Here is a 24,662-nt window from a genome sequence, read left to right on the forward strand (position 1 = left end):
GCATTCAAATTTTCAATGTATACCTGCATATATATTAAATTTAATAATTTTAAATGTTTTACTATTAATCAGAATTAAAAACATAAATATTATTTATCAGATACTTCATTGCGTCACATATATTTTTTCCTATTAAATTTCATGATAAAATATAATTGACATTGAAGTATGAATAACTTTTACAATATCTACATTTTTTCAGGCTTTCAAAACGCATAATTGTTACATAATAGTTTTGTCATTCGGTTTAATACTTACGATACTTATGTTGATACTATTATAATCATTTGAAACTTATAGATTGAGTATAATATTTAAATTTTTACGAAATTTAACAATTTTTAAAGGAATATGCTTTATTTTACTTAAAATCAGAGTGTAAAATAATCAAGATAATTTTATTTAAAAGTTTATATTTATTTCAAAATAATATTTTGAATTAGTTAGTAACCTAGTGTGCCACAAATTTAGAACTAAAATAAAATAATTATTATTACATTTAACTTTTTTTGACTTAACGCCGTTATTTGACAGAGGATTAGTAAATTTAGAAATAAGCTCTCTAGTTGCAAAAGGACTAGTACGTAGACTGATTTTTTTCTTTGATTGATAAGTAATCATCATATAAAGTCAATAAAAATAAAAGAATATTTTGAAAATATTCATGCAATCGTTCTTTGTTATCTGTTTCAAAGTTCACAATTATTTTATACAAAGATTTAGTTTTAATAAGATTTTTTTTCACTTTTGCATTTTAAATGTTTTCGGAATATCATGGCTCTTTTATTAGCGTTTATATTTTTTAGGTCAAGATCTTCATACTTATGGTCCGGAAATTTATCTCAGAATCACATAAATACTAACCTGCAATTATTAAAAGTGGGTTTTTAAGTCTAGACCCATAAATATATTTGTATACAATTGTGATAATTAAAGTGAATTATGTTTCTGAATTTTGTAAAATAGAAATCTGTTAAACTTATTACCCAAAATAAAACAGTTTTTCTAATTTTAAAGTTTAACATTAACCCCTGTTAAAGTCATATTTACTGTATTTGTAAATTTGAAGGGATGATTAAACTTAGGGCAGTTAAATGTCTACTATCGATTATACCAGTCTATAGAAATCTGTAAGACATTCAACGCCCCATTAAGTTTGACCACTGCTCTAAGTTGATTCATTTGATGGTACATATTATTAGTTATCAAAAATGTCCGTTATAACTGTAGATCATGATGTAAACAAGATACCTTCTCTATATAGTGTTGTAAATAATACGCAATCGTATAAGAAAAAATAGGAGGGTTTAAGGGTACTAAACCTTTCCAAATTCTGTCTCAGTCCCCTAAAATGATGAAAATTACATCTAAATTTATAAAAAAAAATTAAGGAAGGGAACATTAGATACAAAAATTTTTTTTTTAATTTCAACTTTGCTTTATCAGTAAACAATTTTTTTACATTAATTTTAAGTTTATGCTTAAATTAAACTTGTATAAATTTGACTTACCCTCCTACATTTTTTCTTTAAAAAATGAGTTAATTACACACCAGTAATGAATGATAAGCGCTTCTGATAACAACAATAAAAGTGATGCTGTAATTACAATAAAAAGAATTTAATAAACTGTAATTTAAATTTACAGTACACTTAATTTTTGTAGTAAAGCGCGGAATAATTACTTATACCTAAGTTACAGAAAAATATCACATTCAATATGATTAAGATTGTGTGCACACATCAACAAAAACATCGTCATTTAAATTAATTATTTCTGTAAACAAATTGCGAATATCTTAACCACAATCTATTTTGCGTCTGTTTTCTGCTATAATGACAATAATTTAAATAAAATTAAAATACACAATTTTTTTGGGCAGAAATTCAATGCCATACCGATTAATGAAATTGTACGTTGTACACGTAATATCTGTGTCATTGTAGAAATGTAACAAATTCACACATATATGTATAGAATTAAAATATTAATATTTTGACTAACGTGTATCATTTTTGTCTAAATTGATTGAAAAAAACCCACGACAGAGGGGTCGCGGTACAGTGGTGACGTAGCATAGTTGAATCAAGTATAATGATATCTGACAGTGATTAAAATCACTATCATAAAAAACGCTTCGATGCAAATCTTTAGATAGTATTTAATTTTAAAAAATTGGTGGGTTATTCCAAAAGCTACATGATCTGCTATTTCCTTATTTATATCCTGATTAAGATAAAGTATGTCGAATGAAAAAGGGTTTATTAATAAATATTATTTCTCATAAAAAAATTGTGTTGATCCATACACTTTTCAATAAGTTATAGCATTATAAAATTAAAAATATGAAAAATAAAATCGAGAATTTTCACACGAAAATAGCATTCGGTAGCCATTTTCATCGTGAAGACAAGTCCAGAGGTCAAATTTTTTTTTTTTTGAATTAATGTACATTATATTAGCTTTAATTTACGATATATATATATATAAAAGTGTCAGACTTTCCGGAACATTTTCAAAAGTTAAATTGAAAAAGTTATTTTTTTGTAAAAAAGTTGTCATTTTAAATCCTCCCCTGTGGGCAGATAAAGGGTCAGATTTACAAAAAAAATATACAAAATGATAGGTAAAGACATCATGCATTTACAAAAAAAAATTATATTGATTTGACCATTTTTAAAAAAGCTATGGCAGTTTTAAATAAAAAAAGTTAAAAAAATTTCGAAAATTTGTAATTTTTTTGGAGGTTTCCCCCATTTACGGGGAACGAGGAAAAATTTTTCAATTTTTAGGGTAATGTCTTCGATTAGATACGATTTGTGATCTTTTGACATATTGTTCATTAAAATCAGCCCATTGAGAGCTGAGAAAAAGTGGCAACAGACAAAAAAAAAAAAAAAACACATGGTAAAATTAATACTTTCTCAGCTTCGCATCAAAGCTAAAATAAAACCATATTAATATAATACAATATAATAAACCATACACAATATTTTAAGTGTTGACCTATACATGATTTTATTGCCTTGACGGAAGTATTAATTTTCACACTAATGTGCTTTTTTCGATGAGTTCTGACATATTTGCCCTAATTTGTAGTGGACAAAAACCTGTGCTTATTTACAATGCAATCAAAATCTTGTTTTAAGATTTGGTAAATTTATTTAAAAATTTTTTATAAATCTTATAATACACCATTAATTTTATAAAATTCATCTCCAATAAAATTCCTAAAAGTAGATTAAAATTTATTATACTGTAAATCAATTTAATAGATTAAGATTTAATTGAAAAACACTCAGTACTATAGACATGTCTATAAGTAGCGCCTGCAATGTACGAGCACTACCCGCGAAATATTCAAAATTTATTTTAAATATTTAAAGATATTTTCATATTACATTTAGTATTTCAGAAGTCATTAACATTTTTTTGCCTAGACGAGGAGAATTACAAGGGCGTGAAATATATAGCTATAAAAATAGCATCATTCACAATTCATTCCCAACCATTACCTTAAATTGTTAATAACTTTTGAAATAGTGGTCCAAAAGTTATTATTGACCATTTATTTTATAAATTAGTTTATTATTATTATTATTAAGCTAGTTAATTATGTGTGTTGATATTTGAATAATCAAAGTTGACACCCTTATAAAGTATAAGAGACATAAAAAATACTTTATGATTGATAAATTCAAAGAAACATTAAACTAAATGAAACCAATAAAAAAATTATCAATATTATTTTTATTTTCCATTAATAAGTGGTTAAGTGTGAAAGAGGGATGAAAAGGAATATGATCTTAAGCACCTTTTTTACCAATGAGTCCATTGGGTTGTAAAAATGGTCTGGACATGCCTATTATAGTTAATTTAGATTTTAGTTAGATAAATTAAAGATATTTATTTAATAATTGACAATATTTCTGAATATTTTGTTTCTTTATCTAATTTTATTAAATATATATTTATACAATTCAATTTTTAATTCTTAAAAAAAACTTTTTGAGATGGTTCTACGTTTTTAATATTGCGGTATTGAAAAATAAAATCAATTATGAAAATCATAAAAAATAAGTAAATAATCTTACCTTATACTATTTTAATATATATTTTATAAATAAAATAAAATAAATTGTATTATAAAGTTTAATTTGTTCAAATTTTTCTTATTTAGTATAAATTTAACACTTGACCTAATAATCCACTGATATTAAATCGTAAAAAAAATATTATATAAAACTATTTTCTTATATTTGTTCCCTTTATGTAATTTTGGACTTTATTTCAGAGCTTTTTTTTTATTAAATTGATTTTCTCTAAATTTCAATTTTTATTTAAGATATTTAAAATGATCTAAAATTAGAATTGAAATAGTTCGAAAATATAAACTTGATTGACAAAATAAATGATAAGTTGACAATTATGAGCATCTGTAGATATTATTGAAATGAAACATCAACTTTTTAATTAGAAAAATTCTTATAAGAATTTTGTTAGTTTAACATCTTACAAACTAATACCAACTACTCAAGGAAATTTTTAATAAAATATCACGGAAAAGTGTAATTTCTTAATATTTATAAATGCTGTTTACTATTCGATTAAGCAGAGCCTACTTATGTGTGTTTTGTGACATATGGTATGTAAAACGAAATTCCAAAACTGGCAGTAACTAATTAGTGATTATGAACTTAAATATTTTGCTGGGTTTAAAAAAAAAGTTTTTACTACGAATAATGTAACAAAATGATTCTGTAAGAAAGAACTTCTTTTATGCTGTACAATATAATTACAAAATTAAAAACTAAAATGTTATTTACCAAAAATTGAATTGTTATTGTTATGTAGTTCATTTATTATACTTACTTTACTCAATATTAATATAATGACATAATATCATTACAAAACGTTCTAAGTTTATTTAATTGAAAAAAAAACTATAATGGGTAAAGTATCATATATTATGCATTGAAAACTCTCAGGTTGATCATATTAGATTTCGGCGTGGACTTGAACATTTAAAGCTGGAAACGCAGCTGATTAAATGAAAAAGTGTCGTTAAGGTGGGAGGTTCAAAGAGCACAGTTAGCAATAAATTAACGACCTCAAACTGTTTGCGGGTTGGATACAATCATTATTTTTATAGTAGTCACATAACAGTCTTAAAGTCAAGCGTTGATCGACAGCACATTAAATATTGTGTTATCTAATTATATAGAAATACTACATTTTTTTGTTTAAATCAGTTAACTTAAAAAAATATTTTACACAAATAAACACTAAAAGTTTTTATTTTCAAAGTACATTTGCTTAAAAAAATTTTTTTTATTCAATAAAATTTTAATAGGATAATGACTCTCGTACGTTTGATCAAAGTTATATAATAGTTATTTTAATAAGCAAGGTAAGTAAACCTAATATAATTGAAACATATTTTACTACTATATTTGAACTATAATTTTATTGAAACAATCATCATTATAAGTATTTTATAAAAATTTATGACATTTTATCAAGTTGAAAAAATCAATAAATTTTAATAATTATTTTAATAAAATTTGATCTATTTAAACAATTAATATTAAATATTTCTATTTGGTATAACTGTTTGCTTTATATCAAACTAGTTTCTAATTGTTCATAATTTTTTGAAACGTCGTATTGTTTTGATTCTATATAAAAGTATTTATTTACAAATGGGTAACAACCCAAATTAAAAAATTATCACATCAGAAACCACTTATTTGCAATTTCAGAAGAAAAATACATTAATAACATAAAAAAAAAAAACTATATGAGGAATCATCATAGTAAAGGCGTATAAGATTAGTAGAGGGAAAGTTTAGCAAATGTAATAGTGTGGAGAATCAATATTTTCATATTTTAACATCACTACAATTACATTTAAAAGTATATTACTATTTAAACAATTTTTATATTTGTCACTATCATAAAAAACAGATAGTATTGTTTATAAACCGTATATTTCTCATAATAAATAAAATTTTTCAGTATAATCATTTACATTATGAAAAAAATAATAATTAATCAATTCTATTAAACTAATTCGTCTATATAATCATCAGTTAAAATTTTTCTACTTTTAAAGTTTAACTATTGAAAAAATAATATATCTTGACTCGTTAATTTTTTAAATAAATATATTAACATGGAAAATGTATTAAGTTATTGTTCACGGGTAAGAATTGAAACAAACAATAGTTAATATTGAGTTTTATTCTTATTATATTACTTTGAAATGTATCTGTATGCAATTCATTTGCTCAGTCATAATCTTTTTAAAATGTTAAAATAGTTTCACTTGTTCAATGAATTATATAAAGATCATGTTCGTATTAATATCATTGTTATTAAAAATGAAAATTATTATTTTTTATTTTAATTTACTACTTTTAGTTTATATCTCACTTATAATAGTAATTTGACTATTTCAAAAAACCATAGACAACAATTGTATAATTTAAGTGTGTTTTGCAAGCATCTTTTAAGGACATGTATTTATAAAACATTATCCGTAATTTCTCAAATATCAATAATACTTTATATTTTTGTAAAAAATCTTGTAAACAAAAGACACGTGAGATTAGTAATATAATAACAATTTAATAACTTCTATAGTAATTTTCTTTATTATACTATATTATTGAAATCATAATTTTAGTAATAAAAACTTCTATTTTGTTAAACTAAAATGTTATTCTTCAATCAAATAAATGTCCACAAGATTAAATTAATAGTGTTTAATTATTTCAGAAAATAGACGCGATAAAACAAATCTGAAATCAGATTTGGAATCGGCACCAAATGACTTTTAGGACTCGCCTAAGTATTGTAAAGTGCAATTTTTTATTGACCTGTGTAATTATTATTTTTATCACATAATAATGCATCAGAGTTAGGTATATTTCATGCTTATCCATTATTATATAATGATTTTATTATCAAGAAACATAGAATACAGATTTTAGTATTTATATTGGATTTTTTAAATTTAAATCACGTATCATTTTTTTATAAATACAACATGATGAAATTTTGAATTTAGCTCTACTGTTTCCCCTGAAATAACTTCCAACACTATTTATATTACATAAATACAATTTTTTTTTTGATACTGACTATAATCAATGAGTAAATTAATAAGCAAAAATACAAATTGATAAGGACTAAATTTCACCACTATTGTAGTACGAACACTTACCGTATTTATAATGGTTAATTAAATAAAATTCAAAACTATCAAGGTCCTTTAAAACATAATTAATTTCTATAGAATTCTAAAACTTTATGACAAAAAACTTGTGGCAGATTAAATCTTTTGTAAAGTACATTGTTATTAGTGTTAGATATTTTTCAGATTACTAGATGAAATATTTGACTGACGTTTCCATATTATATATAACATTTCTAATTGACTAATTAATAATGTTTTATGCATAATGTATGTATGTTAAATTTTCAAAAAAAAATATTTAGTAATTATTATATATATCAACAATGTTACATAATATCAAATGTTTACAGTCTAATTGACGTAAGTGAAATTTTTATCAACAATTTTTTCTTTGTTAAAAAAATTAATGTAATTTAAGGATATTTCAAACCAAATTTTTTGTTTATAATTTTTCAGTTTAAATGTTCTTATTTGTAATTTTAATAACACCCTGAATTTTTATATTATTTTATAGTTTAAAAACTAAATATGTGTTATCTTGGAGTACATTTAAATATGTGTTGGACAAAATTTAATTATTACTTTAAAATTATGAAATTAATTAAATAATTTTTACCCTCAAATTTCGATTATACTGTATAATAAATTCTTACTCAATAAAAAATTGGTAATCCAAAAAAGTAGCTAAATAACTAATTTTTTTACTTTTTAATAAGTTAACAATTAGTAGTAGCTTATAAAATAATATATATATGAAAAACAATGTAACCGGCTATTGATCTCTTTTCAATGTTATTAGTGGTTACAAATGCCCCCCACATTAAAATCTGTCTCAATCTCTCATGATGATCTCCCTCTCATGTGTAGAATCTATATTTATAAAAAAATAAGTATATTTCTATAAAATATAGCATATATTTCTTAATAATTGTGCAACTTTAATGTTTAAACTTATGTTATAAAAATTATATTCTAATAAAATAAACCATATTAAAACAATAGCTAAATTTATATATAAAGACAATTGTTTAATAATTTTTTCATAGTACATTGATATTCAAATATTTTGAAAATTTTGATTGGATCAATGATCAACATTCTTATGTTTTACACTTGAATTATTAAACGTTTTTAATTTTCAATATAACAATACATTTTCCAAAGTTTTGGATATAAAAATATTCTTTATTTCCTCATTAATACAATGAATTCATACTAGTATAATAAAAATAATATCTTGGACGATATTCGACGAAGAAAAATTTAATAAATTGAAAGGTGTTGTGTTCTGTTATTTTGGTTCAGAAACGTATAATTTTTTAAGTACATTATTTAAAGTAATGAATATTTTGTGACAATTTTCACATATTTCATACGTTTAAATTTTCTGCATAACAGTTGACCTTGTAAAATATAATTGAATAACGTATTGTCAACAGTAACCGACGACTTGCGACCGTAATAAAACGATGTGATACACGCATCGTTCTGCTATATATTCATTGATATCTAAACGAAATCCTTGAAGAGAACTCCTGCTACACTGTGTTTTGATTTGAATGAACTACGTGTGCACGCGTACAGATTTTAAACCGCAACACCTTACTTTCGACAGAGGAAATAAAAATTTGCACAGCTCCTTGAGTAGTAATACCGTTTATTGTATCTAACAAAATGTCACAGTCTAAAGACCAAGTTCTTTTAAGCATAGATAATGACCTAGTAAAATAACATTCGGCGAGTTGGTTTTAAATCTATTTTTGGATCAATAAAAGAATGGTTAATTTAAAACCGAAGGCTTGAAAAGTATGAGTGTTGAATATTAATTAAATATCTTTAAACCTGCAATTATTTTAGTTGTCTATTAGTGTTAAAAGTTAATGTAAAATTACGATGAACTTTAATATTTTCCAAATATTTCTGTTTACCCAGTTAATGTACTAAGTAGCGTAACTGACATGACTAGAGACATTCCTAAAGTGATTAAACACTACTATTTAGTTTTATATTATTTTAATTGTATACAGTTTAATCAGGAAGACTATGAAAATGGCCCCCTGAACATTTGTTCTGGTTACCCATACGTGCAAGAGATTCGGCCCACTTATATACTATGAATATGCGTATTAGTAAACTAAAGAATCACTTCTTTTGACGCACTTAAATATCCTTTATGATCGGGTCTACCTAGTTTTAATCTTGATCATCTTTTTAGTGTTACACGTATTTGGAAATCAATTATTAAATATGTTAGCTTCGATGCGATATTAATAATTGTTATATTTATAACTATTAATAATTAAGTACATCAAAAATAATTATACATAAATCGGTATAATGTCTAATTTGTTTTGACAATAATTGAGGTTATAACCTTTGAATATTATATTATAGTTACCACATACTTAAAATTAATAATTAATGTGACATTATTTCTTAATGGTTACAATTGAAACGATCTTTAACTACAGTGTATAACTATATTTTAACTATAAAATTATATTTTTAACATTTTAATTTGCTAGTTTTGCTATTTTTAAGATATTTTAACGTAATAAAGTATTTGGAAAATAGCATACATTTAATGATACTTTAAATAACGTTTGAACCACAATATTATCACACATATTTATCAATATAAAAAAACTTTAATAAAATGATTTTTTTAAAACAAAAATGGTATCATAATTTTATAACTATTTGACTATAATATAATATACTTATAATATAATATACTATAATATACTTGACCTTAATAATCCATTTTGCTATACAAAAATTAATTTTAGCCGAAATTCACTCAATATGTTTAGAGAATTAAAACAACTAATTTTAAATTAGATTATCAAAAAAAAAAATTATTATTAGATAAAATTTAAGCTCCTTTTAAATTTTAAAATTTTGCTTATTTATTTTAATCAGGAATCGGTTACACTAATCGTATGCCCTAGATAATAATTGAAAAAAATTATTTTCGTTTATTATATTTTTAACCTAAAATGCAGGCTAAAAAATGTTTTGAAATTAGTGATGCCTAATAAATAATTAACAATTTTTAACTATTTATTCTATTTTCAATTAGGATATTTATGAACCTAATTAAAAATAAATGTAATAGACCTTTAATTAAATTTAAAAAATAATTAACTTGTTACTATCATATTATTGGGATGTGATCAGTTAGATCTGGCTCTTCAATGTTAAGATCTTAAACTACTATTTGGGAAAGCGTGGTTTGCTGAAATAATAAAAAATAATACAGTATAATATCCTAAATAAAGAGTTTTTCAATTATTATTATAATTTTTTTTGAAAAGGATTACTTAAACAATGTCAACAATTTTAACATAAGATTTTTTCTCTTAAACATTTATTTTATATACATTCGTTTCAAAACTTACTTTTACTCAAAAATGTTAAATAAATTTGATCACATGTTACATTGTCTATTTCAATTTCCAAAAAGTAGAACTAGAATTTTAATTGAATAAATTTTAATTTCAAGTTTAGATTGAGATTGTGTGTTGTTTTTTAAATACGGAATACTATTCGAAACTTTCATGTTTTGTGTATGTCTAAAGAATTCATAAATTAACAACTTTTTACTTCAAAAATACTTTACATTTTTTTTATTACTTATTATAGTTATGATGATATTTTAAAAGTATAATGTAAATCAAAAATAATTTTTTTTTATTTCAACACGAGTATCCATAGATAATAGAACAATAATTTTAAAACCCATTAAAAATAATTTTAAATATTAAACCTATTACATACTAAAAAATAATAACCAACTGACTATTTATTCAGTTTATGCATGTATTTCAGATAATAGTAATAACTAGTATTACGCATTTAACATGTCTACTTTAAAATTGTATGAGGTTATTGTTAAAAAAGATATTTCTAAAGGCATATTCGAAATTGTCAATTAGAATTTGAATTCCAGTATTCATACACAAAAATCATTAATTAAAAGTTATTTTTTTACAGCGAAATATTTGTTTTATTTAGAAAATCTATAACTTATAGAATAAGTGTTAACTCGCAATTACATTATGAAATTTTACATTATTAATCATCATTCTAAGAATTATTTATTAGGGCAATATAATATATTGTTTTTAATAAATAATTCTTATAATTATGAAATCTCATCTTTAAGGAGAGTTTTAATGTGTTGTGAAACCGTAAATATATGTATTTACGTTTACACGACCTATTAAAAGCCATCCCAAAGTGGAGATTTCATAATCATGAATATCCCGGGATGAGTAAATATAGTTTAAATTCACTGTTAATATAAAACCACAGCAGTCATTTTAGTTTTATAGACATATCTTCTGTCTGTACTCGACTTAATTGTTTTAGCATTTGTTTTAAACCAACACCTTTCTTGGTTAAATATTACTCATTTTTCATTGGAATATTTCTATTTCAATATCAGTTTGAAAATAGCAATAAAATCTAAAACCGTTAACTTAGTAGGTTAAAAACTTTTAAATGAAAACCATAAAAACTGTTGTGAATAAAAAAAAATATTAAAAGTAACACTTCCAAGTAAATTAGTCACTTACAGATTATTGGCCATTCATATAGATTATCCCAAAGGCAAGTAAATATATTTCATGGATGTAAAAAGTTGAGATTTTCCAGGGCATTCATTTTTGATTCTTTGATTGGGTTTCTCCTTGTATAGACATTGTTAATAGGTAAAATAAAAGATAGAGCTTTAGGTATTTCCAAACATAAATGATTTCGATAGAAACACGTCCATACCATGATCTGGTTAAGGGCTCAAATTCCTTCGAAATTTTAAAATGTATACAATGTATATAATATAACAAATATTACAAATCCCCCAAAAGTTGATCCTGAATACGTGCATGGATAGAAAAACTAATAAATTTCTGTATAGAAATATTGCTTCTTTTAAATTGGAAATAAATAAATAATTGTTATTAATTATTTTTTATAAGAAAATGAGGAAGAATTAATGCTACTTATTTTTAATCGAAACTTTCGCAATATCATAACAGAAATTTAATATGAATAAAATAACAAATGAAATATTATTATAAAATAGTGATTAAAAGGTACTATTAATTACCGTGATTAATTCGTTAAGTATACATAAGCGTATTGAAACTCAATATTGAGCTCAAGGGCTAATGCAAATACTGGTTTATACGTCTAATTAAACTTAATAATAAATATTATTTAGAGTATATAACCATAAAATTATTAATTATATGCTAAAATTTTTTAATTTATTATTAATTCTAATTATTCTAAAATTCTACAAAAAGATATTAATAGTTATTATATTTGTGTACCTCTTCAATAAATGATTTAATGTAAATAAATGTACCTGTATTTCCTTTACTTAAAAACATACTTTGATTCCCTCTAATTATTCTATTAATAATTAAAATTTATTCTTTTCCTCTCCAATTAAAAATTTAGACATACTTTTTAATTTTAAACTTTTATTTAACCTCCATTTGTCATCCATATATAATAAGACGTTCGGTCTTATTTAACTGAACTATTCTCATTTTAACAATCCAATGGCATTTAAAGTTCTTTATATTTCTTTTACCCATCACCAACTTGAGTATACATTAATAATTTGGGCAAATCACAATATCAGCTACCATATTAAATTGAAAAAATCCAAAATCAATTCCTTCGATTTATTTGCTTTAAATAAATGTTATGTACACTTCCTTACTCTAAATATAAAGATATTTAAAATTTTTAAAATTAAGTACATTAAAAAACAGAACAGAAAAATTTTACTTTTCATTCCTTTTTAAAATTCTGAATAGAAACATAGATGATTGTTTTTTACTAAATAACATTTCGTTTAAAGTTAATAGTCACACAGTAAGAAATAGACACACAGGCGAACAAGGTGACAATTGCATAGTTGTCTATAGAGATTTAATAAGCTGTTATAATTAGCATAATCCTGTTTGAAAAATTAACTTTTGCTCTTTTTTCATATAAAAGATAACATAAAAAGACTTATTTTTTGTTTTACGTAGCTATAATAATTATTACAGTTAAGATATAATTATAATTACATATCTTGTGTGCTCGTTAACATTTTATCTTCTGTTGGTAACTAATTAAATAATATAGATATATTCAGTTAATAATTTTTGTTATATATTTTATGTACACTTCTTGTCTTATTATTAGTTATTGTAATGAGCTTTTTAGTTTATTCATTATTTATCATATTATTTAAATTTTGAATAAGTTGTTCGTAAAAAAATTATAGTTATAGTACAGATTAAATAAAAATGATTATTTATACATTTTATTTAGTTTTTTGTGTTACAAAATAATGACTGATATTCATAGAAAACCCTATAAAAAATCATTTTCCATTGCCTAAGTTAAAAACACCTTTATTTTATAAGTCTCTTTAGGTTTGACTGTTACCTAATTTATATTTTTTAATGAAAAAAATAATTTAGTTTGTTTATCTTGAATGAATCAAAAATTAACAATTAAAGTTTTAAATTTCTAAATGTTGACATAAAAAAAAAAAAAAAATCTTTATTTAGAAATTGATAAACTAAAATCTTGATACAATGAAAAATTAAGATATTGATTTTTCTTTATCCTGAAGTAAATAAAAAATTTATTTGAAAATGTTGATTAATCTATTCAATCCATCTGTAGAATATGTAGTCATAAATATATAAACATTAACTCTTCAATATATAAACACTTATTATTATTATAATACAATATTAAATTGTATTATTAAAGCTATTTCCTTATTAATTATATATTTCAAAACAAAATAAAACAAATTTGTCTCTATTATTATAATTAAAAAAGAAAATTTGTGACAAAATATATGTACATATTCGTGTATATGATTATATGAGTCGCTATTGTTATTGCTCTTACATGATATTTCATAAGTGATCAATGTTTATCTGATATTTGAAGAAGTATGTTATAAGGTCATTATTTACTAACTTCTACCAGAGATCACTAACCTGATAATATTTGAATGTGCGGGGATGTTATTAAACGATACTGCGAAATCATTAAGTTATATTGTTTTACCATAATTAAACATGTGTATACAAATCTTCATTTGTAAAAAATTAGTTATGAAAAGTTACTCTAATTTGTATTTGACAAAAAATTATAAATCCTTTGTTAAAAATATCAATATATCTCATTTGTTTATAAACAATACAAAACTCAACAACAATATTTTTACAAAATATTTTACTCCAAGATAGCATTTTTATTTTTGATAGTTTTGTATGAATGAACATATAATAATCTTATTATGTAATAAAACATTGAAAACTTGCAAATGCTAGAAAAATTACTTAACGATCATCGAATTTTAAATGCTAGTCACTCAATATCTCTTAAAAATTATGTTTTTTATATTTTATAGTTTTTTATGTGTCTTCATTTATCTGATATAAATTTTTATTTTAGTTCCGTGTCTTATATCTTATAGGGTTGTCAACATATTTTTTTATATGACAACATATGTATTAAATTATCTTATAAAATAAAAAATGATCAAATTAAAAAAATGGCTAGTCGATAACAAATTTTGGATTAATACTTTGGAAGTTATTAACATTTTAAAATGTAGACTGGAATAGTAGTGCGACCCAGAAATAACTAATTATAAAAATAGCAGCAGCCACATTTTACCTATGTTTCACTCTATAATGCATAAGAGATGAACACAAAAAATATAAATGATAAATGGAGTAACATATGTAACTAACAAGAACAAAAAAAAAAAAATTCACAATAAAATTATAGTTTTAAGAGAATTCGCGTGACTGAATTTAAAAGGATCACCTTGTGTATCATTATAATCTACAACTATAGGTAGGTAGAAAAACCCGATTTTCAATTTTTTTTAATGAAAGAGCTTAGTGCCTTTATTCTGGAAGAATTGTTTGCAAAGATGAGAAAATTATTTTTAGCACTCCGTGGGAGTTTAAAAATTTAAGTAAAAACGCTCATTGCCGACAGAGTCATGTGTTTTATTTATCCTAAAGTTTTCTTTTGCATACATCCTATGCTAAATAATAATTAGTTGGTTATTATTATGTATAATTTTCGATACACATTTGTATTTCATTTTTGTGTAGTCGTATGATAACACATTAACACATAGATATATTATGTCATAGGATATGTTTTTCTAATAATCTGTATAATATTTATCGTAACTCAAAAATTAATAAAAATGAAATAAAAAGATTGTGAGAGTTTATTGTTGAGTGAATAGAGTTGGAGTAAGAGTTATTTTTGATTCGGGTGTGATTCGAGGGTCGTGAAATAACATAAACTCTTATTAATTTTTAAAATCTTACCTGATAATTTTCCTGGTTCTTATAATATCTCAAATAATACTATTAATCAATAATTAAAAATAAAATAACATAAATCAGTTTAGTTCACAACTTTAACACGTAAGAACTATGAAAATGATGATCGTAATATCCGTGTAACGATATCTAGAGCACTAAATGAACAGGGAAGAATAATGATTTACCCCTGAAAATCATCATTGTCTAATTCTTACAGTGTAACTGTTTATTGATAAATAAGCATAAAATACAGAAGTTATTATGGATGAATGGAGTAAGATTAGGATTAATACAATGCATTTAATTATTAAAATTAGAATAAAAAATATGACAAAAAAATGTATAGATTTATTTTCGGAAGGAACGATTTTTAAAAGTGATTATTAATCAATTTATGATAGAAATGAGTGTATTATAATATAACTAAACATTGTGTGTTTGTTAAATGTTTCTCTTAAATGTTTATTTAAATTATTTTTGTTTGAAAAGGATTATGTCCTTCTAAGAATACAATGTATAACTATCCCATGTTTTGGTAGTGACGAGTATGTTACGATATTTTCGAGAACTATAACTCTATTATATTTAATCTCAACATTTGAAATATAATTAGTTCATTGGATTTTTACATAAATATGTATATCTGGATCTAACTTCAACTATTGGCGATGATTTCAAATAAGACTATATCATGATCTTATTTTTCTAAATTTTAATTAGCATCTAATAGTTATTATATGCTATATGTTATTATATAATATGTATATCACATATTCTAATTCATAAACAAAAATTTAAATTTACTTTCTTTTGTTTGAAATTATATACTATAGTAACACATTATAGCTTATTACTTTAATGGAACACAATTTTATTAATATTTTTGATACCAAAGATAGTATTAAAATTGAAATATTATTATAATATTGTGATGATCTCGATACCAAATGTTAACCGTATACTTATTTCACTTTACTATGGACCTTTTTTAAATTTTACTCATTTTAATAATTATATATTTATTATATTATTGTTATACTGACTTTGAAGTAATACTTTTTGCGTAAAACATTATCGTGTCTAACGTAGCCGGGTACTCCTATTGGAATCTGAAATTTACTTGTAAGGTCAGATCAAATAGCCTAACGTGCCTTACACGTGATGCACAGCTAAACGGAGCCTAGTTACTCAATACAATTAAATAATATTGATTTTTCAAAATAAATTCTTTGCACGTGTAATTTAATAAACTAAAAATCTTCTTTGATGAATTCCTAAACAAAACTTAACAGGCGATAATTAACAGTATTGCACCAGTAATGGTAATTCTGACACAATAGCGGCTACCAATACTGGACCAACATTGTCATATGTTTGAAATGATAACATTTTTCCGTACTGATAAGTCTCTATTGGGGACTTTGAATAACAAGTATTACGCTAGTACTCTCCCAGCAATGGCACCTAAATATTGACCACCAATATTGGATTAACACTTAGACAGGACACCAGTTAGTACTATGCTGTTACGGGTCAAGATACCAATGGTCAGATGCCAGTCTGGTACAATACTACACCCGTTGTCAACACTGGTACTTCACAAAATTTTCTGCCTAGAAAAATATAAATAATTTATTTTTGACAAATAAATATTTATTTAATTTTTATCAAGTCATTATAATAGATATTTTGTTGTTTTATTCCAATAATTAACACTGTAAAAATTATTGTTATGTCTAATACATCTTCGAAGAAACTCATTTTTACGTATCACTCTAAACAGTTGGGCCAAAAACGAGTTATAGCTTTGATTTCCAATTTTATAATTATCCCATAGTATTATATTTATTGTTATAATTTATAAAATGTAGCCTATCGATTTTTATTGACCTAAGTACATTGCAATTAGAATTTTCCCGAATATTAAATTTTTTATTTATTCAGTACTTCATGTATACTTATAAATTTTAATTTAATAAAAATTATTCTGCTTTAAAATTTGTTTTCGAATAACTTATAATATGAATTAGACAGTTTCCAAAGTTAATGATATGGTAATTATTTTTGTTTATCGTAATAAATAATAATTAATTCTATAAATTATATTTTAATATATTATCAATAATTATTAATAACTATTTTATTACATTACAGTATAATAAAAAATAATATGTATTATAAAGGGAAAAATTTAATAAAGTATTGGAATTTTTTTAATATAATCACAAAAAAATATCTCTATTATTAACTTTTAACAATCAAGGGAACCAATTGGCCATTTAATTTTTGTTCCACGTGTTAAAAATAGTTTAAGGCATAATTATTATAGCTTTGATATGAGATATGATAAATAAGATATTTTGTTCGTACTTTTCGATGAATATCTTTATGGATTTATAAAAATGGCTTTGAGGAGGGCGAAATCGGAAGGTATAAAAATAGTTATGGAAATTAATGTTGAGGAAGAAGAGGTAGAGAAAGACCAAAAAAGAGATGGAGGGATATTATTGAATGCGACATGCGGACAGCTGATGTATGCGTAGATGATGAGGAAGATGGTGTTAAGTGGAAATTTAGGATAAGAGTGATCGAGTCCAAATAGTTGGGATAAAGGCGATGAAAAATAAGAAGAAGGTTAAGAATAATGTCTTACTCTCCTACTCAGTTTGGCTACACACGTAACCGGAAAATTTTTACTAAGGGGCAAACATTTTTTGCCTCGAACCAGTTTTCTATTATTTGTTTCTAATTAAATATTTTTAAATTAAAGTATAGCTATATTAATATTATTGAATTAGATTTGTTCAATTAATATGCACAAAGGCATCATTATGATACATTAAAATAAATTATTATATTTATTTTAGCAGTTGTATTGTGGCTATGTTTATTTTAACAATATACGTTAATTCTAAATGATTGATATTGACCAACCGATTGAGCCAATTAAACAAAAATGACTTATGACACCAGTGTCTCAAAATGCGAAAAATCTGTAGAATTAATCGATAACAACGAAACATGGAAATCAATGAGTCTAACGTCCAAAGCAAAATTCATGTTCAAACATTGCACTGTAGAACCAATGTTGGGTTGTTACATTGTTTCAAGTGTATTAGCATCTCTCGCTACGCAAAATTTAAATTTGCAAAAAGCATGTAGAGTAAATTTGAGACTGAATGAAAGTATTTGTTATGCGTTGGAAAATAGAGATACGGCAAATTTTGCAAAAGAAGAAGTCATGGTTCAAGAGCTAGTCGCAGACATGATAATATGGAAAACTATATTGCAGAGCAGCATTCCATCGATTTTAATAATATTTATAGGTTCATGGAGTGACCGAAACCACAAACGCAAACCATGTATGTTAATGCCAATTATCGGAGAGTTCCTCACTAGCATAGGTCTGTTGGTATGTACTTACTATTTTTATGAGCTACCAATGGAAGTAGCTGGTCTAGTAGAATCAATCCCACCAGCCATGACTGGAGGTTGGATGACCATGTTCATGGCTGTATTCAGCTATGTAGGCGATGTAACAACAGTGAGTACAAGAAAAGAAAAAATATAACATTATTATAAATATAAATGATTGTCTGTTTTTCATTAGGTGAAAATGCGGACTCTTAGAATAGGAGTTGTTAACGTATTCTGTTCGGTAGGTGTACCAATAGGAACGGCGTTGTCGGGTATATTATTTCGAGAATTAGGATTTTACGGTGTATACACTATTGCTACTGTTTTATACGTGTTCAGTTTTGTATATGGCATATTATTTATCAAAGAAGACAAACCAGAACTCCTATCAGAAGACAAGAAGACACCAGTAGAAACTACCTGCTTATATTTGGTGAAAGACTTTTTCAGTCTTAGTCATATAAAAGAAGCAATTCGTGTAGCATTTAAAGAAGGACAACACAACAGAAGATTACGCATTGTTCTGCTCATGGTAGTTGTTATAGTAGTAATGGGACCTTTGCATGGTATGTTTTACAAATATGATTTAAGGTCACTTTTGATTTATTAAAATTAAAATCAAGTTTATAAAATTTCAATAAATAATTTAAAAAAAAACAATTAAAAATTTTTTTGTGAATTATAGAGTTCCGACTTTCAGTTAATGTTGAGTTAATGTCACTGTTCTTAATTAAATTTCTATCATAATAACTAAAGGAAAAAGTGAAGGGTAAGGGATTCATTTTTAATTTGAGTCTTATCAAGTTTAAAATTACACTCTTGAAAATTGGGAACAACATATTTGTTTTATTATATTAAAAATAGTCTAATTTTATTTAATACAACATGCAATTATAGTCTTAACTAAAATGTTTAATAAGCTCTTTTGTTAAAAATTATGTTGTCATTATAAGTTAATTACGAGAATTATGTTTTCTTATTATTATTACTACTATATTATTCAAGGTAGTATACGTTGATTATACAGCGGGGGATCACCTCAAGCTGTTTTCTTAAAAAAATTTCAAAATATTCATTTAAGCAAATTTCTGCTTTTTATATTATTTAAATTAAGAATAATTTTAAATATTTCGATAAAATCTAAGAGATAAAAAAGATAACGATATATAATATCATTATAAAGATTTTTGTTTAAAAACACATCAAAACATTTATTTTCTTTAAAGTAGAGAATGGTTTGACACATTTTAGAATATTATCTTAGGTGAAATGTCTGTTATCTACCTTTTCACTCGCGTAAGATTCAATTGGGATGAAGTAGACTTCAGTTTGTTCTCAACTTATTCTATGATAACAAATTTAGTAGGTCAGTAATAAATTACGGAACTCAAATTCTAATATTAATTTTATTAAATAATTGTTTTTCGTATTAGGTACGATGTTCTCTGTTGGAGTGTTTAGTCATATGTTACAAATTGATGATGCATTGATTGGAGTTATGTCATGTGTGAGCAAAATCTTAGCTGGCTTTGTATATGCTTTCGCAACTACAGATTTTGTATTTTATTTAGGTAAATTAATGTCCCTAAGTGATAACCTCAGATAGTTTTTATTATGCATACATTTATTATAATATTGTTATTATTTTTAAATACAGCACCATTGGTCGATATTGTGAATGGTACATCATTTATTGCTATGAGATCTATCATTTCTAAACTCGTTCCGCCAGACGAGTTAGGTAATATGCATTTAAAGTAATATTGTTATTTAATTTAATTTTAATTAAATAGCAATATATTGTATTTAAAATATTCAAAAGTATAAACTGATGGCTCAACGAATAATCATATATTTCCCAAATAAGTAATGTTTAAAGAGGAAAATTTAAACATTCGCGTTCTATCAAGAAAATTGTTCTAAAAGTGAAAATTAAAAGTAAATTAATTTGAAAGGTTTTTAAATCACGAACAGCTATGAATCTAATTTTTAATATCATAGTAAACCATTAAAAACTGCATAATTTTTGACCGAATTGAAAAGAAAGTTTTAAGAAATTAGCTTAATAATGTAATTATTTTTATTTATTATTATTCTAAAAAATTTTTTTGCTATAATGTATAGCAAAAAAATGAAAATTTTGAATTCATATCCCACCAAAGCTATTTCTAGTTCAAAAATTAAATTAAATTATTTATCTGTTGCTCAGTTCAAAATTTCGTCAATTACATTTTAACAATTAAAGATCTTAACAATTACACAAATTATTTTACTATAATGGTTCTCTTATTTTTGTTGAAAAAACAAATAGAAACTCAGTTTAATTAGTCTTTTTTTGAATCAAGCTTGGAATTTTTTTTTGTAACACCAAAGTGTCAAAGTTCATTATTAGTTAAAAAAGGACACATTTTTTTTGTTAACGGTTCCATAATGAGATCCAGTTTATCGAAGGCTATCAGGTCGGTGTATTCATCAGCTTTGAATTTAATTGTCGACACCTTGAACCTCCTTTGAGTGGAATTCGGTTTCTGTCTAGCTCGCTGAATCTTTGAACTCCTTTTCTTTTACGTAGTTTCTAGTGTAAAAACAACATGGCCATCAATAAATTTTCATGGTGACACCAGAATTCATTTCGTTAAATGGCTGGATCAATCACATCCTTTAGTCTCTGAAAGAGGTATCTTGAGAAAAAAATTTGAACAAATGTTAAGGCCCTTCTGTGTAAACGATGTATTTATTTTGATAATGAACTACATTGGGACACACTTCCGTTATATATGTAGCCAAAGTGTTCAAATAATCTGAAGACGTTGGAACCTATGTTTTTTAGTGAAATATGAACACAGAATGCGATTTTCTATTGTGAGCTATAGTGCGTAAACGATTTTGCCAGGATTCCGTTGCTCAAGTGAATTTGATACAAAACCAGTATTTACCGAATTCATAATATTTTGGAGGTACTTTTGATCGGGTTTCACCACTGAATGGATCTCTTTTACTTTGTATTTTTATCAACCTAAGATATAAAGATAAAAAAACAATAAATGCAAATTGTTGGCAGAACGTTTTCATTTAGTTCTTCTATTATCCGACAAACTCACAAATTACCTTGAATAAAAAATAAACTTTTAATACTGTTCAAATTGAAAATAATCAATTTTTTAAAATAATGTAAAATTTAATAGATAATAAGTCCTTTTACTCATTTGATATTTTTATGCTTTTAACTAGTCTATTTTTCCAAATTTTACTTATTTTACATCGTGCTAATGTTTGTGTTTATTTTGTTTAATATTTATTTGATAATTCATTATTCATATGAAATATAGTTATATGTAATATGAGTTTTATTTAATGTGTTATATTATATGAAATTTATACACTAACTTGATAATGGCTTTTAGCCGAAACTAGTTAATTGTATATTAAAAAAAATATTATATGTATACTCTAAGTTTAGTTTAGATCTATATTATTTTAATAAATTAATTTTTTACAATTTGAAGAGTATAAAAAACTTTACTTTTTTTACGTTTTCATGGCAGTAAAATTCACTTTGAGACTCAAGAATATACAAATAACATAACATAAAATAAAAATACTACAAGAACAGGGAAACTATGAAAATCAACACCTAAGTTACACAAAACGCGGAAAATTTCTGTGAATAACATAAATAACATAATTAGATTATAATTATTATAAAAGTCAATGTACTGTATTGCTGCCAATAGTGGGCTTTAGTCAGGGAATCTACGATGGCGAAACCGCGCACAAACGAAAATATAGCTTTTTTATTAATAAACAAAAACTTCATTTGGGGTATAGAACCTGAAAGAGTCGATATTTTTTAAATCTTTTTAAGGATATTCTTTTGAACTCAATAGATATCAAATTTTCCCTATTAGCGCTAGTAATATAAAAGTTTGGAAAATCGTACTACCCTAGATATACAATATTGTTACTGTATAGTATAAAGTATAGTTGACTATTTTTTAATTGTCTATTAATAAATTGAAAATTGTATCGAATTCAGGCAAAGTCAACTCATTATTTGGTGTTTGTGAAGCATTAGTTCCATTGATATATGGTCCAATGTACAGTGCTGTGTACAAAGCTACACTCAAAACAGTTCCTGGTGCATTTTTTTTACTCGGAGGTGCTTTAACTGCACCAGCAGCATTTATTTTTTTGTAAGTGAGGAATTAATAAAAATTTTGTTTGTAAAACATTAACTATTACATTGCTTATTTATAAATTAGATCAAAATATAATTCATTACTAATTTAATTTATAGATGGATGTATAGTGAACACAAAAAAGAGCGAACGGAAAAAGAAAAAGAATTGAAAGAAGAAGATAAGAAAACTAGATTTATAAAAAAGAAAAATAGTTTAGATTTCAGGTTATCGACACATGACTTTGATTTAAAAACAATACTAGACCGAAGAACTCAAACTCATAGAGGTTCAGCTCAATTTGCTAGTTTTGGCTTAGATAACATGGCTTTCCAAATCGAAGAGAGTGCAGGAAAAGGAAAAGTATAAATAAAATTTTCTAAATCCAACAATATTAATTTCAAATACTTGTGAAATTATTTGTTTGTTTTAACTTACTTCAATTTTAATCATATTTAATTAATATTTAAAAGATTCGTTAATATATAAATTTTTTAATAAAAAAAATTATTGTCATGACACTAATCTTCTCAGTGAAGCCACCAAAGTTTAAGGGTTGAAATCCCCCGAAATGCGATGTTTGAATTTTTAGTCTTGATGACTTTTTTTATTTTTGCTCATTAGAGTTTTCTTAAAGAACGTATATGAATAAGAACGTTTGATGAGTAAAAAGAAAAGGTAAAACCCCCTCACCAAAAACAATTACTTTCTTACTGTGCCACTGAGTCTACATGTTACCAATGTACATTTTGTTACATTTTTTACTAGTGAGAATTAAGTCAATCAAAATACGTTTTTCATTCATTTTTATGCTTTTTACCTTTACTTTAGACTAGTATTGTACTGAACAATGGTTACAATAGTTTTAATTGTATTTATTAATATTTATTTCATTTTTATTCTTTTACTTAGTATACATAAGACATTAAGATAAACATTAGTTTTTTCTTAATAATGAACACAATCTATTGTATAAATAGACCTTTTCAAAAAATACATATTTTGCATTATAAAATTTATTGTTTCTAATAAAACCAAGTATAATTTTAATAAATTCAATAATTTTAAATAAAAAAAAAAGATAAATGTCATTTTTGTATATTTTTTTTATGTCAATAAAATATTTTAAGATACAACTGTATTAATTTTATTGGTAAAATATCACAAAAATTAAGCGTGTTGATAAAATTTGAATGATGACTTCCAAAATAAAGTAATCAGCTAGTAAAAAAATTTTATTGATTTAAAAACTTAGTAATGTGTATTTACCGATATTAGTTTCTTTAGTAACATACATTTATATACAGAGTATTCTAAAAGTATATACTATTTTACTTTTATATATAGAATGTACTAAAAATATATAACTTTTTCTATTATATACAGATGCTCTGAAGGTAAATTCCTTTAATGTTGTATACAAGATATTTTAAAAGTATATGCTTCTAATTTTGTAAACAGGTATTCTAAAAGAATATAACCTCT

General features: G+C 24.2%; 1 protein-coding gene and 1 long non-coding RNA gene across 2 annotated transcripts; one reads left to right on the forward strand and one right to left on the reverse strand.

Moving 5' to 3' along the window:
• Positions 1 to 391: 391 nt before the first annotated feature.
• Positions 392 to 5,166, reverse strand: LOC126904212 (uncharacterized). The gene is made up of 3 exons (XR_007703693.1): positions 4,873 to 5,166; positions 1,512 to 1,598; positions 392 to 864 (listed from the first exon to the last, which is right to left on the reverse strand). It is a non-coding gene; the product is annotated as an uncharacterized LOC126904212 (long non-coding RNA).
• Positions 5,166 to 24,211, forward strand: LOC126904191 (solute carrier family 46 member 3-like). Its single transcript, XM_050682962.1, has 8 exons — positions 5,166 to 5,410; positions 18,450 to 19,126; positions 19,193 to 19,565; positions 20,264 to 20,365; positions 20,433 to 20,570; positions 20,657 to 20,740; positions 23,036 to 23,192; positions 23,297 to 24,211. Exons 2-8 carry the CDS (start codon positions 18,539 to 18,541, stop codon positions 23,544 to 23,546), a joined length of 1,692 nt encoding a protein of 563 aa, XP_050538919.1. The 5' UTR covers positions 5,166 to 5,410; positions 18,450 to 18,538; the 3' UTR covers positions 23,547 to 24,211.
• Positions 24,212 to 24,662: the final 451 nt, after the last annotated feature.

This window comes from Daktulosphaira vitifoliae, unplaced genomic scaffold (genome assembly GCF_025091365.1).
Source record: "Daktulosphaira vitifoliae isolate Bord-2020 unplaced genomic scaffold, ASM2509136v1 Scaffold_4, whole genome shotgun sequence".
Classification (NCBI taxonomy): Eukaryota; Metazoa; Arthropoda; class Insecta; order Hemiptera; family Phylloxeridae; genus Daktulosphaira; species Daktulosphaira vitifoliae.